This window comes from Schistocerca cancellata, chromosome 5, assembly GCF_023864275.1.
Source record: "Schistocerca cancellata isolate TAMUIC-IGC-003103 chromosome 5, iqSchCanc2.1, whole genome shotgun sequence".
Lineage (NCBI taxonomy): Eukaryota > Metazoa > Arthropoda > Insecta > Orthoptera > Acrididae > Schistocerca > Schistocerca cancellata.
The window spans coordinates 732,266,325-732,290,995 of NC_064630.1; the positions used below are offsets into that span (position 1 = coordinate 732,266,325).

The 24,671-nt window shown below is 38.7% G+C and overlaps 1 protein-coding gene across 2 annotated transcripts in view; it reads left to right on the forward strand.

The window, feature by feature from the left end:
* The window catches only part of LOC126187903 (L-serine dehydratase/L-threonine deaminase-like), a 96,641-nt gene that overhangs the window by 38,977 nt on the left and 32,993 nt on the right, over window positions 1-24,671 (forward strand). For both annotated transcript variants that reach the window (XM_049929257.1, XM_049929258.1), the window contains exons 4-5: window positions 9,553-9,656; window positions 24,511-24,635. In XM_049929257.1, the coding sequence (XP_049785214.1) occupies window positions 9,553-9,656; window positions 24,511-24,635 (229 nt within the window). The remainder of the gene's footprint in view (window positions 1-9,552; window positions 9,657-24,510; window positions 24,636-24,671) is intronic.

Consider the following 24,671-nt stretch of genomic DNA (forward strand, 5'->3'; position numbering starts at 1 on the left):
CACACACGCTCTTCCACGTTTGAAGTCGGACACCCAGTTTTTCACTGTTGCATAAGATGGTGCACTGTCCTTAAGTGTATTCCCCATGTCCTCCGCAGTTTCCTTGGGGGTCATTCCTTTCAAATGAAGATATTCAATCACAGCATGGTTCTTGATTCTCTTCATATTTGTCATTTTACTTACACTACAGTATACAACACATTCTAGTGGCAAAACTAATGAAGCTGGAGCTGCAAAATTTGACTTGTATAACCTCAGAGGGTCACCATAAAAGTAGGTGGTATTGTTTGTGCAGGACATTACAGTAACTATCTCGGGCTAGAAACTTTTCAACCACCCCTTGTATTTAGCAACAGTTGTTGGCATAAGTTGACTAGAGAAGCAAATTACTAAAACTCAAAATACTGCCTCGATGTTGAGCTAAGACACTCTGATGATGATGATGATGATGACACAGACATGCAGTCCTTGGGCGGAGAAAATCCCCAACCCAGCTGGGAATCGAACCTGGGAGCCCATGATCCAGAGGCAGCAGCGCTAGCCACTAGACCATGTGTTGCAGACATAAGACACTCGGAGCTTATTACATGTCTTAAAATATCTTTACAAAAATTGAGACGCTATTCCACCTGATCCAAAGTTGTTAGTACAATTAATATCAATCCCAAATTTCAGGGAGCGTGCACTGAGAAGAGGAAATCATTTCATGATGAAATGAGGAACAGATTTATTCAAAGTAAATATACACACATCAAAAAAAGTTTTGCATCACCCCAGTTCCCAGAACTCTTGAAGATAGATGTTGACTGTGGATATTGTACCACAGGCACAGTCCTTTTGACTGTTCAGAGATGTCACTAAACCTGCCCAAGGATGTAAACAATCACGCATGAGCAGCAACCTATTATTCGGAGGGGGTCCGACAGTCAATCAGTTCCATTCATTCCACCAGGAAGGAGGTACACAGCTCATGTTGTCTGTAGTTCAACCATGCATAGACAATCAGTACCGCAGTTTGATGGTGTCTGCATTGTTACTCTGTGCCAGGAAGGGCTCTCAACAAGGGAAGGGCCCAGGCATCTCGGAGTGAACCAAAGCGATGTTATTTGGACATGGAGGAGATACAGAGAGACAGGAATTGGCAATGACATGCCTTGCTCAGGCTGCCCAAGGGCTACTACTGCATTGGATGACCACTACCTATGGATTAAGGCTCGGAGGAACCCTGACAGTGACACCACCATATTGAATAATGCTTTTTGTGCAGCCACAAGACGTCGTGTTATGACTCAAACTGTGTGTAATAGGCTCCATGATGCGCAACTTCACTCCCGACATCCATGGCAAGGTCCATCTTCGCAACCACGACACTATGGCATGGTACAGATTGGCCCGACAAAATGCCGAAAGGACTGCTCAGGATTGGCATCACGTTCTCTTCACCAATGAGTGTCACATACGCCTTCAACCAGAAAATCGTCGGAGACGTGTTTGGAGGCAGCCCAGTCAGGCTGAACACCTTAGACAGAGCACCAAGGTGGTGGTTCCCTGCTGTTTTGGAGTGACATTATGTGGGGCCGACGTATGCTGGTGGTGGTCATGGAAGGCGCTGTAACTGCTCTACAATATGTGAATGCCATCCTCTGACTGACAGTGCAACCAAATTGGCAGCATACTGCCGAGGCATTAATCTTCATAGACGACTGTTCACACCCCCATCGTGCACATCTTGTGAATTACTTCCTTCAGGATAACGAAATCGCTTGACTAGAGTGGCCAACATGTTCTCCAGACATGACCCCTATCAAACATGCCTGGGATAGACTGAAAAGGGCTGTTTATGGACGACGTGACCCACCAAACACTCTATGGGATCTACGCCAAATCGCAGCTCAGGAGTGGGAAAATCTGGAGCAACAGTGCCTACATGAACTTGTGGATAGTATACCATGACAAATACACGCATGCATCAATGCAAGAGGTCATGCTATTGGGTATTAGAGGTACCGGTGTGTACAGCAATTTGGACTACCACCTCTGAAGGCCTTGCTGTATGGTGGTACAACATGCAATGTTTGGTTTTCATGAGGAATAAAAAGGGGACAATGATGTATATGTTGATCTCTATTCCGATTTCCTGTACAGATTCCGGAACTCTCGGAAGCGAGGTGATGCAAAACTTTTTTTGGTGTGTGTATATTATTGACAGTCTGGTGCCTAACTTGAAAACCCAGTGTGAAACAGTGAAGATTTTAGATAAAACATTTCCTAAAAGAAAAGCTTGCAAAGCGCCATTGGTAGTGTTATAGGCAAGTAGAATATAATATGTACCTGTTGCATAAATAATGGTGGTTTACACAAGAGTGCGCTGGCATCTATTCACAGAAATACGTGGGCATGCCAGGGAATGAGTGGGAGCAGAACACTCCATATTGCAGTATTACTGACACAAAGCATTTTGTCATTTTACAAATCAGTATAACATTTCTCCTTTTGTTTTAAAGTGGAGTGAAAGTAAATTAAACTACCTTAAAAAATTAAGTTAAATGGAGCATATGTTCATTTTACAGTAATTAGTTATTGATAGCATCTGAAGCTGAGCAAGTAAGTTTGCCAGTCATATCTGTTTTCTCCCTTGCCGTTTATGTTGTGGTTGAGCTATCATCCAGTTCCATAGTTGTGGTGGTCTTGAGCTGCTGATAACTGTCTTGGTCACTAATTTTCAAACTAATTTATTACTATCCTTTCAGTCTCCTACTGCATGAAAGCATCATGGTGCTAATATTCTTTTTCAGTATACAGGGCAATTATAATTAAAGTTAAATATTCAAACGACTGTAGGAATAACACCACTGGTCAGAATGATGTCAAATTGCAACGGAATATAATCAGAGAAGGGGGAAAACATATAGCAGAAGAAAAAAAAAATAGTGTGAAAATTTATCAGTAGATGGTGCTGTATGTGTATGTGTCAGAACACGTAAATGAAAACCCCTGTCATGCGCATGACCCATTGAAGTTGGTATAAACACGCCGGGTACACGGGTTTTCTTACTTTTGCGTCTACGACGTTCACCATGACTGTCTCAATGCAGGATGACGCTCTGCTTGTAAAGCTGTATTACAAGAATGATGACTGTGAGCACCTCGCTCTGCAGATGTTCTGGACACAGAATGGCCTGGAAAAAAGTGTTGGTCCGATGACTGCCGTGGGTCTGGAGAAAATGATTTAGAAATTCGAAAAGGCAGGTTCTTTTGGTGGCCAACCTTGTAGAGGGAGGAAACATATTAAATCGCATCACTGGAAGCAGTGGCCACAGCAATGCAGGAGGAGACGAGTGGTGGTATGCAAATATGTAGTGCACGGAGAATTGCCTGAACGTTGGATATACCTGCGAGCACAGTGCCTAAAATCCTATGAAACATCTTTCTTTGTATCCATTCAAAATTACCCATGTGTACGAATTGCTTCCTGTTGTCCTGCCAGCAAGAGAAACTTTTGCTTTAGAATTTCTTGCTTGCATGGAAGTGGATAAGGATTGGCCATGGAAGATTTTGACAGACGAAGCCCACTTCCATCTGACAGGATACAGAATTGTCAAATTTGGGCAACCTACAATCCACACACAAATCAACCAGTACCACTTCATCCTGAAAAGTCACTGTGTGGTGCGGGTTTACGGCAGCGTTTATCATAGGGCCATATTTTTTCAAAGAGACAGGTGCTTCCAGTCGTGTTACCTGTACCATCACTGGTAAGTGCCACAAGAGTCTTTTGCACAACCACGTCATTCCAGCTCTCCAACAGCATGGATGTGTGTGGATGGGACCATTTTTATGCAAGATAGCACAGCTGTTCCTCGATTTCAACATGTTGCAGAAAACGGTGGACAGCATATTGAGCATGTTTTGCACCAGTCATACAGTAATTAATCATCCGATTTGAATTTGATTGATGCTTTTTATGCAGTTTTTGGCCTCAGGACATTAAAAATCGATCTTTGCCATCCAATGTGATATGACCTTGCCGTAATGGATAGGCTTATGTTACTAACAGTATCACACTAGTACACCCGTGCACACTTAGTAGTACACTTTGTTTAATGTCAAACATACAGCTTGTGCATTGTTGTATGATTCATTTGTCATTTGTAGTCGACCACTATTAAATTATGATGCTTACAGTGCCCTCTATTGTTACATTTTGTAACAATTTATTTTTCTTCTGCCATACGTTTTCCCCTTTCTTTGATAATATTCTGTTGTAATTTGGTGTCATTCTGACTAGTGGTGTTATTTCTATAGTGGTTTGAAAGTTTAACTTTAATCACCCTGTATTTAATCTTTGCATGCCCCTTCATGGTTAATCTGCTGTGTTCATTTCTCTAAAGCCACAGTTGGAAACTGGAGGTAAGGTTCATGGCTATTTTTTGTTTTACTACATTCCAAATAATTTTGATTGTAACAGAACAGTAGACAAGATGTATCACAATAGCTGTGACTAGTTTTCTGGAATAGTAGAGGGCAAGAAGTGAAACATTTTGCTTAATAGAGCAGTGTCCAATAATGCATTGTTCTGTACTTGCACTGGGATGTAATAAAAGTGCTGGAAGTACTTCACTGCAAAACTATTGTGAAATTTAGGGCATGACCTTAGCAAGGGTATGTCACACAGGTGTGCTACTGTTTTTTTTTTCTATGAAATTATTATAATTAAATACAATGAAAATTGCACATATGTTATTTAAATTTGCAGATAGCACAACCTACTCTAATTCTGACTGAAAATGTGTGTGGAAACCGGAAATGTGAATGGAAAAAATGTGCTTAAATGTGCTTGGAACAAACAAAAAAAAAAACCCAATACTTAAGTAGACAAATTTCACAAACAATATTAACTTCATTAGTTCTCATTTCTGTGGTCAGAAAAGCAGCTAAAGCAAAAGCATGTAAAATCACAGTAATGGGTACGGAAAATGAATCATTAGCGGACATTGTATTACTGATAAGTAATGTTTATGTTATTGTCCTCCACCACACCAGAAAATTAGGAAGTTGAATGTTCACATGTTCTGCAATACAGGATAACACTGCATCCAACAAGCAACTGAAGTTAGTACTGTTAATGGTGACTTGGTGATCCAAGCGTGTATACTATCACATTGTCTCATTCAACCTATTGCACCACAAGTGACAATTAATTCATTCAGATTTCGCCAGCAATATCTCGTGCAGCATATAATACCATAGTACGAGGGCTATCCACAAAGTAAATTACGTTTTGGAATTAAAAATAAATAAAGTATTGGAAATTTTTTTTATTATATACAGATGAAAGCCACACTTAAATACTACTTTTCTACATAGTTGCCATTTAAATTAAGGCACTTATCGTAGCAATGGATGAGCTTGGAAATTCCTTTGTCGTAAAATTCGGCCGCTTGCACCTTCAACCACGTGGTTACCTCTTCTTGAAGCTGTGCGTCGTCATCAAAATGCTGCATAGCCAACCACTTCTTCATTACTGGGAATATGTGGAAGTCGCTCGGTGACAGGTTGGGACTGTACAGCGGATGAGGAAACAACTCCCACTTAAAAGATTCGAGAACTTCACGAGTGGCATTTGCCATGTGGCATTGTCGTGAATCAGCAAGATCTCTGAGCCCAACTTTCCCCTGCGCTTGTTTTGTATTGCTCTTCTGAGGTTGTGCAGAGTTTGGCAATACCTTTGAGAGTTTATTGTTGTGCCTCTTTCCAGGAAATCCACAAAAATCACACCTTTTCTGTCCCAAAAGATAGTCGCCATCACCTTCCTTGCCGACATTGTCTGCATGCATTTCTTGGGTTTTTGGGGGGAATTTGTGTGCCCCCACTGCATTGAGTGCAATTTTGTCTCGCAGTTCACATGCTTAACCCATGTTTCATCACCAGTAACGATGCGATCGAGTAATGAGTCACCATCTTTCTCGTAAGTGTCCAAAAACGTTAACGCTGCAGCCATTCGCTGATTTTTGTGAATCTCTGTCAAGATTTTTGGTATCCATCTTGCACAAAACTTGTGGTAACCAAGCTTTTTGGTAATGATTTCGTGCAACAAACTTCATGAAATATGTGGATAACTCATAGAGAGTTCCGTTACTGTGAAATTACGGTTTTCACGGACTGCGGCATAGACTTTTTTGACAAGTTCGGCAGTCACTATGCTGGGTCTTCCACTTCGCTCTTCGTCATGAACGTTAGTTTGGCCATTTTTAAATTTTATGACCCATTGGCGCGCTCCACCTTCAGTGATTATGTTGTCCCCATACACTTCACAAAGCTGCCGGTAGATTTCTATGGGTGTACAGTTTTTTGCAGTCAGAAATGCTTATTACAGCACGCACTTCACACTTCGCGGCATTTTCAATTAACGCTGCCATTTCAAACTGTCACAGTAACTCAGCGGAGTACAGCATGAACCTCTCACTAGCACGGCAGGAAGCCGACTGAGCGGCGGAATGCCATGACACCAAGATGGCCGTGCTAGCCCCGCCCCTAATAGACACAAACAAAAACGTAATGTACTTTGTGGATAGCCCTCGTATAAATCAGTGGATAAGCACATAAGATGAGTAAGTTCCTCTTTAAAAGACAGGCAGAAAAGTGGGGAACGAGCTGCTTCAGTTATCATTCTGCCTTCCTCACTAAAAATTTTGGCATGTGAACATATTCCCACTGTTTTAACATGCAATATCCCAAATACTTTTTCCGAGTCTCTCTTCGTAGTAAAGCTTTCATACTCAGTATCTCACTGTCACCATCTGTCTCTGTCTCATTTTTCTCCCATTGATTTACAGTGTATCACAGTGCCACTGTCTCCTCTCTCTCATACACGGTCTCCTTTTGTCTTTCTTTGCTACAGCCACTGTCCCCACATCACCTCAGCAACTCAAAAATTCTGGTACATCCAAATTATTTTCCCCCTATACCTATGTGTTTGAAATTTCAGTCCAAAATGTGCCCTCTCCCATACCTACGTGTTAAAGTTCACCAGTCTGGGAGGGTCCAGACCCTCCTCCCCAGAGCAAGTGTTTGGTGTTCTGTCATCTCTTGTTTTTGTCCACGCTGTCTTCTCTCTCTCTTTTCCTGCCTCTGTTTCTCTTTTCAGGCATGTGCCACTCTCTCTCACTGACCATCAATATCTCCTCTTCATTTTTTTTTAAATAAAGAAAGAAAGAAATTACTTCCATTTGACTGTTAATTGTTCATTTGTTTTACACAGTCATGCTTTCAGCTTTGTAGCCAATCTCAAGTTCATGCTGAAATTTTAAAATGCATCTGACCTTGCCCTTATTTGTCAATGTCAAAAACATATCTCTGGTCTTATAAGATGAGTTGTCATATTGCAGGATACGAGTACATATCAAAGATTCATATGGCTGACAGTGTGCACAATGGAAAACTACAACTGGCCTATAAGACAAGAAATACATTGTTTCAATGATGTCATGTCACAGGAAGGTCAGACATATTTTAACCTTTCAACATGGGCTTGAGAATGACTATAAAGCTGAAATCATTATTTTATAAAATAAATGCACGATTAACAATTAAATGATAGGATTGTGTTTCAAAACAATCTACATGACTGTGGTCCCCCCACAAAGAAAAGACCATTAATATCTCCTTTCTTCTCAATGGCACTTTGCCTCTTCTACCATCACTGTCTCGTATCTCTTTCTCTTCTATTGGTTCTGTCTCCTCCATCTCCCACCAGTACTGTCTCTCTGCTATTCTCTTTCAGCTTAAAAAAGCAGAAATATGTTTGCATGTCAAAATTTCTGGTGAGAAAGGAGGAATTGAGGATAAGGCAGCTTATTCCCCAATTTCCTGTTAGTCTTTTCAATAGGGACTTACTCTCCTCCTTGCTTCTGCTCCAGTAGGGGCACCCTGCTGGTTCGTTTCTTTTGTCTGCTACAGCAGGGTGTGAAAACTATATAAAATGATTGCTATAAATCAGTAAAGTTTTGACAGTTTATTTATATGCTGTCATTTATATACTTCGACACACGTAAATGACAAATAAGTATGCATAATATAACGTTAACACACAGCCGTTTGTTTTACGTTTTTCCCAATGCTTTTCTTATTGACTGCAATTCATTGAAAATGCCTGGTTTATGATTTATATCATAAAAGAGTAAAAATGTCATTTTACCCAATTTTTGGCTGTCATTTTCTTTTCAGGTATATTAAGACCCTTTCTAGTTTGTTTTTTTTTTTTTTTTCTCCCTGTGGTACCTCTTTGGGCATATTACGTTTTGACCCTTCATGCAAATATTATCTTAAGAACATATGGTAACATTTTCGATGACCTCCCATGAAAAAAAAACTGCAGGAGTGGCCATCCCGACAATTTGTACTTATGTACCCAAGAAATCATGGTTTTTGGGGTTTTCTCAGGATTCGGACATGGTGCTTCTATAAACCACATCATGTCCACTATAGCACACCTAATGCAAAGGAACCAACCAATTTTCTCTGTTTGCCTGGGCTGGAGGAAGTGTAATATTTAAATTTTGACCCTGCACTATAGGATAGGTGCAGTATGCCAGTTCTTCCAATAGGTACAGAAATGGTCACTAGGTCGAGGGCTATCCAAAATAGTTGACCGCTTATTTCTGTGATCAATATAACCCAAGATATGACTCCCCTGAAGAATCACATTTTTGCACACAGCTTTTTGTAACATATGGTAACTGCACCCAGTCGTTCAAGGACCGATTGCATTTGTAAAGATATGGTTGGTAATTAATAAGAAATTACTTTTATTCTGTATTCTATCTCAATGAATTTTTTTTATGTCAACCCTTCCTTAAAATAACAATAAAATTGGGTTGCTATGTACTTAGATGGGGCCCAACCATATATCCTGCTCAGGGACCAGTCCTGACTCAGAATATGCCTTCACGATTCTGAAACGGATGGATTCCAGGATATTGGACATCAAGGACATTTTAGAGTACAAGATAATGCCCATCCTTCAAGTATGGAGAGCAAGTTCTGAAATAGCTGTTAGGTCCTCCCACCTAATACAACCACTCCCTAAACTTTGGAACTTGCAGTCGAATATATCCTTAAATCCTTCAGCTTTCCTAGACTTGAGTTACATTACATACAGTTTTTTTTAATTATTGTATTTTTAGTTATTTACTGACTAGATTATTAATCTTTTTATCCCTCCCTTCCTCTTGGATTCCCCCCCCCCCCCCCCCTTCCCTGTTTTCTTTTCCATTTCCCTGCTAATTCTAAAGTGCACAATTCATTTCACTTATTGTTTCTTTTCCTCTCAACACATCTTTACTTCTCATTTGGTTGATAATGTCTTACCTGTTGTGAGGATGGGTGAAGACAAAGATGAAGGGGGGTATTGTTCCCATACTCTAATTTTTATTATTGTAATGTTTTTTAAGACTATGTCTTGTTAAAACACTGTAGTACAGAGAGTATAAACACCCCCACCATTTACCTGGTGCTCATAATATTCAACACACTTCCTTTTTTATTTTCCAGTGTCATGGCGATAACTTTAATACTGCCCAACGCAAGGCTTTCGAATTAGTGAATGAAATTGAGGGATCAGTGTATGTTTCACCATATGATCACCCAGATATATGGTAATTACCACAGTTTGTAATATTTCTTTGTGTTTAAAGTGTGTAAATGATAATAGTAACTAAAGTTAAATGCTTATTATGAATATTAACATGTAGCACAACTAGGAAAATTGTCACTGTAGATTAAGATAGCATACCAGAGCTGTACTTCCGTGAAAAGTAGTTATGTTGCAAATATGAAGGAGATACTCAGATTTTATACACTTTTCTCCTGTAGACTGTGCCTCATTGTTTTCTTAGAGTTCTTGGGATTGCTCTAGTCAGTCTGACAAGCTAAGATGTTTGCATATGCATTTATTGTGCTCATTTCATTGTTCACAAATTAACTTAAGAAACTAGGAGTTACATGTCTTTTCTTGCCATTAATTAGTTCACAAATCACTTTCCAAATTGTGCTACAGAATGTCTCTGTTTATTGGATACCTATGGATGATTCATTTGTGTACATGGAAAGATAATGACTATTCGTTGTTGTTGTTGTTGTTGTTGTAGATTCAGAAAAAAAATTAACATATAGTCTCTGCAGAGCACTTTCGTTAAAAATTTGAGGTGTAGTAGTAGTTGTCAAAAACATAGTTGTCAAGAAAACCAATTCAATATTAGTTCCAAAATTTATTTTATATTTCAATTACTCATTGCAGAAATCACATCAGTCCAGTATTCTTCGAAACGCATTTCATGGCCTTAATGGACTTGCCACCATGTATGTAGAAATTGTGCTAGTCTAATGCTTTGTCTTGAAGTCCATAGAAAACTGCAGTGACTGCAGAAACAATATAGGTCAGTGACATGTGTGGCTTCTGCTACTGAAAGTAGTACAGAAGATTTGACTGGTTTTAACAAAGGATGTGTATATACTATTGCCAGCTCTCAAAGACTGATCTTTCGTCAAGAATTTATTGTTTGTAGAAATATCTCATGAGTTCCAGTGAGAGTACTGGTTGTAAGTACACCAAAGAAGAGGTAAAAAAAATATTGAATAACATAGATTAATGTTATCAGATCATCAAAGATAAATGGCTGAGAATATGAAAATTGGAGAGGTGATAGTATTCCAGAGAAGTCCCAACTATTTGCACTGCATTAAGTGCATGGTCATGGTCAACATTATTAATTTGTTTAAAATCAAAGATGACCAAGATATTTTCCTTCAACAGCTCATTGAAAAGCATTATATAAATTTAAGCTCAGCCATAATAATTTCCAAGACAAAGTAATTTGATGCTAGACTAATGAAGAAGTGCATTTAATATTCCTTTCATTGTATTTGGAACAGCATGTGTGCTTTTCATATGAAGTGTGACCACCAATGAAAGAAGACTTCCATGCAGGTTTGTCAGTACACACAAGCCTGTGTAGATATGTTTACATCAATTTAAAGAGACGCAAAATAACCTTTTTGGTTGTAAACAACTTACTGTTTTTTAATTAATAAAAATAAATTTATATAAATACTTCATTACATTCAGAATACCCCATTATCTGAAAAAAATGTTCTCAAAATTTAAAGTAGTCCTGAATGAATAGTGAAAGCTTTGATCAGCAGTTTAGTCAGATGTGAGTTAATGCGTGCCTGAAATGTGAGGAGCTCCTCTTATCAAGTGTGGAGACATTGCACTGTACACTCTATGAGAAAAGTAGCTGAATGAGTACCACAATTCACAAAAGGAGTTTAAAGAAATTTTGGCAGAAAATGAAGCATGTGACTGAATTATGCTTATAACATAATTACAGTCTCATATTTGACTTCACGTAAAATCTTCTGTTACCAAAAATTCTCGTTCAACATACCTACTACACATCATTTATAGGTCAATCGCTTCACTATTAACAACTGAAAGACCAAACAATCTGAACTCTTTTTTTTATCCTGAAGATGGGGCAAAGAAAAGAGCCGTTGAAGTTCGTTGCCTGTTGTTGAAATACTTGAGGGAACCTCTATCTACTTCAGTGAAAAATCTGTACCTGTTCACGACTATTGTACTGGGCAAAACTGCAACCACACAATTATTCAATATTGTTGTGCACTGATTGGTTGTGGACTTCATACAATGAGTCAAGAAATGTGACTGCATGTATGTTCCAGAAGAGAATGATGCCAAAATCATTCATTCATATGCTGAGTTTCAAGTAACAAAATTTGAGTCCCCCACACATTTTTGGATTTTGATATTTGGTACAAAGACAATGTATTACAAGAAAGTCCTTTAGGCAAGGAATCTCTTGGGAAGACCATTGTTGCGTAACAAAGTTAGATTTTTACCTAGCAAATACATTTGAAAGTGATGTTTTTACAAACTGATTAAAAACTGCAAAAGTAATATTTCTGTAGAAGAAGGGTGAAAAATGTGAAATTTCTAATTGTTGACCAGTTTAAGTTTTGTCAGACTTCAGCAAAATAATGGAAAAATGTGTCTTAAAAGATAAACAGCCTTCTTAAATGAAGAAGCCTGGTAAGTGACTTGCAACATGGATTCAGAGCTGGAAAGTCAACCAGTCAGCAGTGGATGATACACAACATGTATTTGGAATATTTCTTGATCTTAGTAAATCCTTTGATGTGATTGATCAGGGCATTCTTTTGAGTAAGCTAAGTAATTGTGGAATTAGAGGCCAATCTGAAAGGTGAATCAGTCATTCCACAATAATTGTCACAGGTTACAGAAATAAAACACAAAGACAATGAAACAAAAACCGTTTCTAGTTTTCACAGCAATGAACAAAAAATCAAATATGGAGTTCCCTAAGTGTCAGTTGTGGGATCTGTCCTGTTTCTGCTCTATGTAAGTGACTTGGCTGGTAAAGTAAATGAAGGAACCACAGTATTCTTTGCAGATGACTTAATATTCTACTGACATCACACAGTGAGGAAAATCTGTAGAAAACTGTAACTCGGTTATGCATAGTATAGTACGCTAGTTCAGGACCAACAAGCTCATCATTGATGCTGAAAAAACTATGACAGTTAACTTCCACACCACACAAAACCTCCATCATGAAAATATTGTTTTCACTATTGAAGGAATAGTGTCAAATGTGAGTTACACAGAAATTTTAGGCATACATATGTAGAAGGATTTGAAGTGGGAGATGCACCTTAACAATGTAAATCAAAAAACTAGGTCATTTGCCTATGTGTTAGGATTCTCACTCAAAATACCAGCTGTATCATGGCATTACACAGTCACTACTGATGTGTGGAGTAACTATATGGGGAAACTCCACTGTACAAAATATGATTTTGCAATGTAGAAGAAGATGTCAGGATGGAAGCTCAATGTAGGGATTCCTGTAGAACACTTTTAAAAAGTCTGGAAATACTGCCTCTGCCTTATATTAAATACTAATTTTTATAAAAGGGAACATCTTAAAAAAGAAAATGTCTACAAATGTAACTATAATTGACATACATAGGGAACTAGGCAAAAGCTTAACCTACATCTAAACACAGTAAGTACAAATATATGCAAAAGAGGAGTGTACCACACTGGAGTTGTGTTATAGTATAACCCATCCATTCTTATTTAAAGTATATACTGACATTAAATGCATTTGAGGTAAAGTTCAAACAGTTCTTGCTTGAACACTGCTTCTACTCTGTCTCTGAATTTCTGGAATATCATAATAAGTAACCCCAGTTATCAATTTATATTATTAATTATACAATTGTCTATTATATAATTTAATATTATCATTTCCTTTAATAGTACTGATCACATAGTCTCACTTAACAACTACAGTAACTGTAAATTAATTGTGTTACCCCTGGCTTGCCCTCTATTATATTTACAACCAATGTAGTACATCAGTTTATATTGTTATGAAATTTGATTGTGTTAATCATATAGTCTCAGTGACTACTATAGTCATAAATTAATTATGTTACCCCTGACTTGTTCTACAACATATGTACAAAGGTGCCAGAAAAATGATTTCCTGGTCCAAGTAACCAAACACAGAATCTCAGTATGATTCAAAACACAAGGGACTTTTAACTGTCAACGAGTTTGTTGATGTCTTAGTGTATCACTCATTCAGGTTCAAAAAACCTCAGAATCCTCAAATCACCAGTCTTCCCAGCTCTCCATGTTACCATTCTGGAGTTATTCAGTTGACTGTGAAGAGGTGGAAGTTGTGAAGAAAATGGTTGAATATGTACTACAGAATTTCCGTAGATTCTATGAAAATCTCCTACAGTGGCACAGTACTGTAATGGACAGTAGTACTGCAGATGATAATGTTTTTTTTAATTTATTAATCTCACATAATCTTTTATACTATGAAAAGGATACATTGATACTTATCTTAAAGATGCCATGTTGACAGGAACATTGAAAAGACTTTTACACATTGGGCTTTCGGCCAAAGTATTCTTCAGAAGGAAAAACACTCATTTATACAAGCATGCACATCTCTCACATACAAGACTGCTATCTCTGACCACTCCAGCCATAATGCGCTGTGTTGTGTCAAGCGGAGTCAGTAGCCCAGAGTGAGGCAGGAAAGAGGGAGGGATAGCAAGGTATTGGTGTTGAGAGAAGAGGTGGTGCTGCCTGGTCAAGCATGCAGGGACTATGTGACAGGATAGGGCCATCAGGCACAGCATTGGAAGGCTGTGGCTTTGGGACAGTGGTGGGGGGGGGGGGGGGGGAGTAGTAAGCAGGAAAGGAGAGGAACAGTAAAGGGGAAAGACCAGTGGATGCATTTGAAGAGAGTGACATACAATGATGAGGAGGGGACATGAATTGAATTGGGAGGAAGTGATAGATGGGGGGAGGGGGGGGGGGGCAGGAACTGTTGGGTGACTGTTGTGGGAACAGTAGGTTACCACAGGTTGAGACGAGGATGATTTCAGGAGCAGACAATATGTTGCAAAAAAATATCTACACAGTTCAGAAATCTGGTGGTGGAGGGGAGGATCCAGAGGCCTGGTTTGTGAAGCAGCTATTGAAATCAAGCATGTTATGTTCAGCTCCAAATTGTGCCACAGGGTGTTCCATTTTGCTCTTGGCCTCCTGGGGACAACATATCTGCAGTGAGAACAACTTCCTTTCCCAGTATGCTGAAGGCCTCACGAGACCTTCACAGACTGACACCATCCCCCTGACCTAGTCCGCAAACAGATTTCCAGTACCATAATGTCCCCCCCCATCCGTCCCACTAGTCTTTCCACCACTGCCAAGAACAGGCTATAAAGGAGCACCCTGTACTGGATCAGCTGGATCACTTCCTTCGTTAGGGCTTTTGATTATGTATCATTATGGCCTGAAATGAGGGATACCTTCCTCCCCACTCCTTCTAAAGTGGTGTTCAGTCACCAACCCGACTTCCACTACATCCTGTCCATCCCTAGGCCACTCCCAATCCCAAACCTCTGCAAGACCTTCCCAGTCCACCCACCCAGCACTTCTTAGATTCGAGTCCTGTCACAGAATTATCCTACCCCATCAGAGCCGGGCCGCTTGTGAAGTCAGCCATGTCTTATAGCAGCTCTGCTGCAATCATTACACAGCTTTGTATATCTGTATGACGACCAACCAGCTGTCCACAAAGATGAATGGCCACCACCAAACGGTATCCAAGAACAAAGTGGAACACCCTGTGGCACAATGTGCAGCTGAACATAACATGCTTGATTTCATGGTTGCTTCACAACACAGGCCGTCTGAATCCTCCCCACCACCAGTAGCCTCAACCTATAGTAACCTGCTAGCCCCACATCCTTCACACAAGTCTCCACCCCTTTTGTCCTGTCATCTCCTCCCAACTAATGTCCCCTCACCTCCAATTGTGTGCTACTTTCTAGTGCACACCCACTAGTTTTTCCCCTACAGAGTTCCTCTTTTTTTCTGCTCCTCATCTGCCCCCCCCCCCTCCCCCCCTTTCCCTTCCTCTTCCACAGTCTCGCGACACTGGCCATCTAGTCCCTGCATACTCTGCCAGACAGCTCTGGACTTCTCTCCCCCTTCATCACCCCACTGTGGGTTGCTACTTCCACTTGACATGACACAGTTGCATCCTGGCTGGAGATAGCAGTCAAGTGCGCTTGAGGTGTGCTCACTTTTGTGTGTGTTTGCACGTGCATCTGTTTCATAATATTGTTGAGATTTCAACCTCCACCTTCCATTGTTTCAAATAATATTTTTGTATATTTGTCTTAGTGCACAACATAAGTTGTTTCCTTTTATTTTAAACTGCAATTGAATGCAACAGGAATTGACCACACCAATGTGTGTTGTTGTAAAAGATGTGAATATATAAGAAATATAATGTTACTTTTCTCAGTCTAGAGAATATATACAGTATTTTCAATCCCATATAAATTTTAGAAAAATGGACTTAATGCCGTTTCTGCAATTTCCAAGTCAGATAAGGAGTAAAGTTAACTACACACCATATAGTTGGTGCATTAAATGACAGAAGGATACAGCACTGAAGGTAGATGTTCTTTTAAGAATGGTAACAGTTATTATGAGATAAACAGAAGTAAGTACGTCTGTAGTTGGAAGGTTGGAGTAATATGAGTTGCTATGGTAATGGAAGTGTCCAGTATCAAAAGGCAGTCTTCTGTGATTTTAATGGAAGGTATTGGGCATCGAGAGGATGAGTGCAGTATAGATAACATCATAGAAGGGGCAAAAGCATAGAATGGTAGTAACCAGGTTGAAACACCTAAGACCTATGGCGACATTGATTGGTATGATAAGTAATGTGACAGGACAAAAATCAATTCAGAATGATGAGCCAAGGTAGTCACAGATAGCAGAAACAGTTCATGGAGTAATTCAAACTGAAGTAAGAGGCAGCTGGATACATGCTCTACCAGACTTGGAGGGGGAGGGGGGGGGGGTAAAGTGTGTGAAATATCAGTTGCTGGTAATTTCTTGGCTACTAGTAGACATTTTTGAAATGACATCATATTCATCATTGACTGTAAAAATTATTTATTTCACTATTGAAGTTCGGCCTTTGGGCTATTTTCAAATAGTACTGCAAAAGATTTTGCTTCAGCACATGTCGGACTTATTTTAAAAGTCTGAGATGTGCTGAAGCATAATATTTTGCTATACCACTTGAAAATGGCCCAAAGGCCAAAACTGCAATAGCAAAACAAATAATTTCTACAGTTGACCATGATATTATGTCCTTTAGATAAATCTAGATGTCAGTGAAACCCAACCATGAGAAGTTAATTACTAATAGACATGTTACTAGGGGCAAAGTGGTATACCAATGTAAAAGGAAAAAATTAACATTCCATCTTCATGTTATAAGAGAGTGAGTGAGTACTTGGAGTTCTAGAGTTCAGTGCTTAAGGATGTTTAGCCATTGTGAGGAATTGTAGTACCTAGTAAGGTACTGAGCAATGGGTGTGAAGTATATGATGCAGAAGGAAAAGCAGAAAATGGAGAAATATTGTCAGGAAAATGGGATAAAGGCAATGAAAGGGAGCACAGTTGCGGGCTAGGATGGCAAGCAGAGTGCAGTACTTAAAGAGGTACTAGAGGGAAATGAAGCAGACTAGTTTGGAAGAGTTAAGAGATTTCAGGCATCTGATGGAATGAAGAAACATCATCCTTTCTTTGTGCTATATAAACTGCTGCCAGTAGCAAACCAGTTGGCAATAAGTAATAAGACACACACAGTGTGGAGTGGGGATTAATGAATGGTGTCAGAGCTGGTGATGGTTGCAAAACAGCACTGAAGTATAAAAATAGTAACTCTTCAGGTTTTCCCGGCAAGATCTTGACATGTCGAATAATCGGGTCTACTGCCGGATGTTTGTGTCGCTCTGGCACAATATTTCGACCACGTAACTCGTTGCCTTCTTCAGGTGCTACATAACACTGCCATGTTGGAGGATCTTCATGTAGATTATTCGACATGTTATAAAAATAGTAATTGACATTTAGAAACTGAATAGGATTGTGCCACAGCAAACTGAAAGGCCAGGTAGTATGGAAAATTAGTTTCAAGAGTACCATCACTTGATGTAAGCAGTAAATATTGGAATATATCACTGGCCAGAGATACAAGAAAAACAAACACACACACATACACTGGGAAATATGTGGGTTGAGTTACTGCTGGAAGAAAAACCATGAGGATGGGTCGTGAGTTCTGTTAAGTTTTTCCATATAAATCTCTTTTTCAGTAAATATATTGGACAACAGATATTGGGCAGAAAATCTTTTTTGCCTTTTGGCTTTAAAACTTGCAAAACAATGTCATTTAAATTTTTATAATGAATTGGATTCATAAAATGAATATTATGGTGTTTACATTTCATAATGAATAAATACAGATTTGAGTGTATGCTGTACATTTGTAATTAAAGATATGAATGACATGTTTTCATTCATAAGGTACTGAGAGCTTGAATAAAAGCAATTTTGCAGTAGGTAAGATGTCACAGATTTTTAAAGGTGTCTACTTCAGAAAGAGATTTTATATGTGGTGTATAGTTTTATTTCTGCATGATATACATCTTCTTGGCACAATGTAGTGTTGCAATGAGTAACATGTATGCCACAGTTCGACCCGGTACTGTAATTGTGGACAAGTTTGTTTTGAGTAAAGAAGTTTTCTTTCCTAACTATACTCTTTTTAACACCCATAACTATTTCTGGTTTATCATTACAGAGAAGGGGTAAGATTTTTAAAGAAACGTTCGCATGGTTGTCTGCTGCGTGCTTGTCGAATTACTCTTCATCATTGTTTTGTTTCCTGAGTACAGTTTTGAAGTGGTGTACATTTCTCCAAAAAATGATACCATACCTCAGCAATGGACACATGCAGAGTATGGCTCTAACTGTTCCTGTGGTGAACTGAGCTGCCACTGCAACAGTTGGTACCAGAAATACCATGTTGTCTGTCTACAGCAGAAACATTGCTGTGCATCAAACCAGTCAGGCTGCCCGCGAGACTCACACCCTCTGGAGCGGCAGTGCCACCAGGAAGATACACACGCTCTTAAGCAACCATGCACAAGCAGTTGCAAGTTGTAAGGCAGTCCAAGTATTGCTATGGAATTCCTGCAGAACATTCGTCATGTCTTCAAGTTGTCAAGTGAGATAGAAACAGTGGCCAATAGACAGACAGTAGTTAGTCTTCATTAGAAACAGAACAGTTAATAGAATTATAGTGTATGAACAGAGACTGCCCACCTAGATGTTTAACTGAGTACTGTTAGTTTGGAACTGTTCTTTGGATAAAACATCAAGACATAAGATTATTTTTCTTCTGACTTTAATTCAGAGAACATTATTAGTTTGTGTCCATGGAACTATAGTCAATGCAGGACAGATAGGCCAAACCTGCATTCTGCAATTGCTGTAACCAGCATTACCAAAGTTGAGTAATATATTTTGCTATTCGCTACTCTGAGTTACGTTCATCATGTGTGTCCTGCCCTCAAACCCACGCATCTGTCCTACCAGGACACCTTTATTAGTCTTTTTCAGCAGCAATGAGATTTTCATCAAAGTGGACGCCTCCAGACCACAACAATTCCAGCACTAGTGTTGTAGCAAAGAATTCTTACTATATAGCTCATTTTTGCTAGTTTTGAATGTAGGAATGTGATGTGAGAACACCAATTAAGATTTTCTAGAAAATGAAACCCAAGAAATTTGGCTTCAGTAACAGCACTGATGTTTTGGTTATCTATACACATTATTGATAGCAGTGCATTTTTATTTTGATCTGTGTGGAAATTAATTAATGCTGTTTTCTGTGGATACAACTAGCCAGTTTCAGGTAGACCTGGGGAAACCTCTCACAATTATTTCACAATATCTTTTTGCAGATGTGCTTGCATAGCTGAGTCACTAGAGCACTTGCCCATGAAGGGCAAAGATCCCAGATTCAAGTCCCTTTCTAGCACATAGTTTTAATCTACCAGGAAATTTCAAATCAGTGCACACACTGCTGCAGAGTGAAAAGTCGTTCTGAAGTGAAATACTGCCCCACCTCTTTCTTTCCTTTTCTTCTCATCCCTACCATTTCCACAAAGCTCTGACTGCCCTTTGCAATCAAAGTATGTGGTATTGCCAATCCTCGCTGGTGCTGAAGGACTCAGAATTAAAATATTAATCCAGTACTTAAAGGTCTTAACAGTTTCCATTGTTTTTAAGTTCAAGGATTTGTTAGCAGACTAGTAAGATACAGTAAATGTTCTTTTCCAAAAAGAACCCTTTACAGCAGTAAGTATGAGTAAAATTCAGTTAGTAATTCAACAAACAGCCTGTCTCAACTTCAGATATAAAAATTTTTGTGTTGTAGATATCTTCTTTTGTGTTCTCTGTCAATTTTAGACCATCTTTTTATTTCTCCATAAAATAAGTCTTCATTTTATATGTACTCCTGTTTTCATAAAGTTCAGCTGTTTGGCCTTTAAGTTTGTCATGTTTCATTCACTGTGTTTAATTTTAATTCATTCAGATCTTTTACTGATTAATGTAGTGCTCTTGATGTGGCATTTCAGTCTGTCAGTACTATGCCATTGTTGTTACAATTGTTACTCCATTGAATTTCCTGAACCTGATACGGGTTTTTGTATGTTATAAAACAGTTGTGACAACTAAATTGTAATTATTTTGTAGAGAATACTGTATTCATTTTGTGTAGTTATTCACATTATATTGAATATAAGGTCTTGCAAGTGCATCTTCATATTTTTGCAGCATATTGTTTGATTTATTAGGATTTGAGCATGCAGCTGCAGAAACTCCATTTCTTCACTGATACTATGGTCGCATATGTCGGTCATCTTCAAGTAATTTGAGAGACTATGTGAAACTCAAGAACTGTGTCATTCTGATAGCATCACAGAACACACAAGGGCCAGAGATGATGATCAGCAGCATAGAGCTTGTATGAAATATCCTGTGTTTAGACACTTGATCTATCCTAGGATATTGCTGCATCAATAGAAGTGGTCTGTAGTGACATCTTTGCAAGTTGATGAAAGAAAGTGCCGGAGCCCATGCTTTTTTCAGTCTGAAATATTCTGTCTTTAGTAATTAAATTTAATAGCTAAACAAATGCCATAAGTTTGTTCATTGTGATACGCCACAGTGTTGATCCACTGCTGTGCCACAGCTGATTTATTGTTTTTCTACAAAATTCCCTGCAAGTGTGGTCTTTTGTACATCCAGAAGACAACACATACAACCAATTAGGGATGTCCTGAACACATAAGGTTCATCCATCTCTTATACCCCAATAAATCACTGCATCAACACTGGCCACTCTACGCCATATGTTGAAAGTCTGGTGTCAACTCATTGTTCTAGGTCTCAGTGGTAAAGAAAGCAGTGAAAATCCTTTTAACTAAGGATTTAATTTGTAGATATAGTGATTTCAGCGTGGACAAACTGTGGAATAAGTGCTTCCTTCGATCATCTCACTAAGATGTCACTGAAGTCCATCTCCTGTTGATCCATCAGTATGCCAGTATGGATTGAGAATCTAATCATAGGTCAGGTCATACAAGCTATTTGCTGCTGTTCAACTTCTCTAGCCCATGTGTGTTCTAAGAGGCTAGTGCAGTGATCCAGTTCTCATGTTAAAAACTAAGGATGTGATTGCTATAACTTTAATCTCTCAGCTCTCCTAGAAGGTACACCCTAAATTTAATGGATGATACCTTGTGGTTTTCACGATACTGCTTCTCATTTCAAGTAATATCAGAATATAGAAGAAAGGAAAAATGTTATTTTTCAGTCTTTGGGATGGTCAGGTGTGTTTCTGATTATGCAGTGTGGCAGTTACATTCTGAGTATCCTTTCAGTTACTTTTACTTTCTCAAATAGTATTCACAAGTTTCAGCTTGTCAATACATCAATCATCATAGGGGGAATATTTTAATACTTTTTTGGGAATGGTATGATACAGTAGACAAACATTGTCTATTAAAATATCATACTGATATTCCAGACATACACTTACTAGTAAAAAGTTTTAAATTTTTGTATTGATCAACAAGACATACAAAAATTCCATATTCTCTTGTTGCCCTGATTAATACTCAGTGAGGCATTGACCATTTTGGACACACATAAACAAGACTAAGAAGACTGCTAAGTATTTGGACAATTGCCCTATACAAAGTGCTAACTAAGGTAGAAACAAACAAACAAACACACACACACACACACACACACACACACACACACACACACACTCTCCACTAAGGTTAGTCTGCCAACATATCTTAAACCAATACTGTCAACGTAACTTCAAACCAAACTCTTTCATTATTTTACAAGTCTCAGCAGCTGCCATTCCCATTGAAAAGCTATACCATTTTACTGGCCCTTTATAAACAATATCATCTCCTTTGTGTTTCAATAACTGGTTAAAATATCTCTCAAGCCTCATAGGCTGAACTGAACCAGTCACTTCAAATTGCAGTATTTCTTATACTTAATCACATTATTATCCACATGCATGCTCTTACCTGAGCAGGAGCTAAATAAACTGATGCTATATGCTTCACTTGACTTCTCATAGCTCTCCAGAATGTTTGGCTTACAGACCTCCATGGATTGCTGTACAGTGTCACACCACATCAAACACTGGACTTCTAGAAATGATTTGTTTCTGAGCTGCTTCTATTCTAGCTACCCGAGAGTGTTAGTACAGTCTTGGAGAAGCTTTCTCATCCAATCATCACATTGAGTCTCTATCAGTAGAACTTTATCACTTCCAACTCCTCTACCTACTGTTTTAGTTTCACTCCAAGCATTAACATTTTGTTAATGTTTTGTCTCACAGTGATAATAATTAATCTTCCACAAGGTTGGATAACAATTCATTTTTCAAAAATTGCCACCTTCTAAATGAACTAGCTCTATTCTCCCTTTTCATGCAACACAAACAGGTTCTTAAAATATGTAGAAAAGTTTTTGCTGTTGCCTTGTGCTTTGTTTCAAGGCACTCTTGATTGTTTTGTCTCCTAATCCAACTTTATCCACACTTTTGCACTGGTTCTCTTTTAATTCCTATATGACTCCTGTATGCTTTTCTCTCTGTTTCTTGATCATAAAGTATTCAGCTCTTGAGGCACTTGTCTGGAATTCACATATACAAACGAAATTATTAATGTATTTTATTTGAAAGAAATTAGCTTCCAAAACTATTTACAGAATGTGCGTGGAAAAGAAAGTTTCCCAAAACTGGAACAATGCTCTTATTGTTGAATTTCACAAGAAAGGAGACAGATTGGGGCAGGGGGCTATAGATATATCAGCCTACTCTTCACAATAACAAGATTTGCATGAAAATAATTTCCAACCTCGTAGATAAATATTCAATTTTGATCACGAAAAGGAATGAATTGGCTTTTTAAGTGGATAGAAGACAGCGGACACTCACAAGTGGTGAGTAAAATAATGAAATGGAGTGATGAGTAGGAATTACCTATTTGTTTTGCGTTCGTAGATTTTGATTCAGTTTCAACAAAATCTGTACATAAGTGATTCAACCTGTGATAGTGTGCTGAAAAATATTAAAGGTGTCTGAAATCCACACCTAAGCTCTTTGCCAGATAATGAATTTCAAAAATATAATTCTGCATTATTATTTCTTTGTTTTTCTGCACTAGTGAATGGTCACTAGTTTTGAGCATGTCTGTTTATTATTGAACTATTATCTGTGTGGTTCTGAAACAATTAATGAAATAACATTAAGCTATTAAAAATCTTCAACTTTAGACATTCTGTGTTCTTAATATAAATGCTGTTATACACTGAGTCATCTGTGCTGCGACAGAGTACAAATGTTATTTTATTTATCATTTCAGAACTACTCAGGTAATTGTTTGATAAGGAATGGACACATTCAAAACTATAGTTGGAGTCATGAATGATGGTGGTACCGTTTACGCTTGTTCTGTGCATCTGTCACACATTCTCGGCAATCAGTGAGCTTTCAGTAGTGTTCTCAGTGCTCTGCTGTGAATGTTGTAACTATCACGAGCATTAAATGTGATCATAGTGAGTTATTTATGGAATGTTTATTCCATTTGTTGTGTGTTGTCATTGCTGATGGTAAGCAAATTCTGTACAAGCAAACAAGAGATATAATTTACAGTATATATGCTTTCTTCAAATGCAATGCATGTGTATGGGCGTACTGCAGATGTCGCTTGGAACTGGCAACAATGCAGTCTCCATCCGTGTCTCGAGCTGCACAAACTGCCATTGCTCGTGGATCGGACTATAGTCAACATTCACCCAATTTGTCAGTAAGACAAAGAGAGAAAAATAAAGAAGTAATGTGGTAGAACACATTTGTTGATCCCTCTACGAATGCAGTGTTGGAATTCTACAAAAAATATTCTTTGTCAAAAATGTTGTCTACACACACACACACACACACACACACACACACACACACACACACACACACACCACAAAAACAACTCACACAGTCATGACCACAGTGTCTGGCAGCTGAAGGCAGACCAGGTCTCAGCTGCCAGAACTGTGGTCGTGTGTGCGTGTGCGTATGCGTGCATTTTCACAGAAGGCCTTGTTGGCCGAAAGCTCACTTTCTGCCAAATTTTTTTTGTGCCTATCTGACTCAGCATCTCGCCATATGGTGAGTAGCAGCTATCCTTTTCGCGTTGTTCTGATAAAATATGCACTGTGACTGTCTGTGTTTTTGAATAGCAGTGCAGATACACCATTGGGCACTAAATACAATTTTGAATCCTGTGTGTTAAGTACCTTGTCTCCAGCAAGGTTTGGAAATTCATAAAATATTGTGGTTACAAGCATTTAAAATAAGCTAGAGATTGTAAACAAGTAGATATCCTTTTTCTTTCTCATACAGGTTTTATTTGCAGGGAAGGTTGCACAACTGTTGTACGTGAACTGAGTTCAGAAATGCCCGAGAGACCAGCTGTAATAGTTGCATCTGTGGGGGGTGGTGGCCTGTTGACAGGTATTTTGGATGGCCTCAAGGAAGTAGGTACGTACACAGTTTACCTAGGACTACATACTGTCA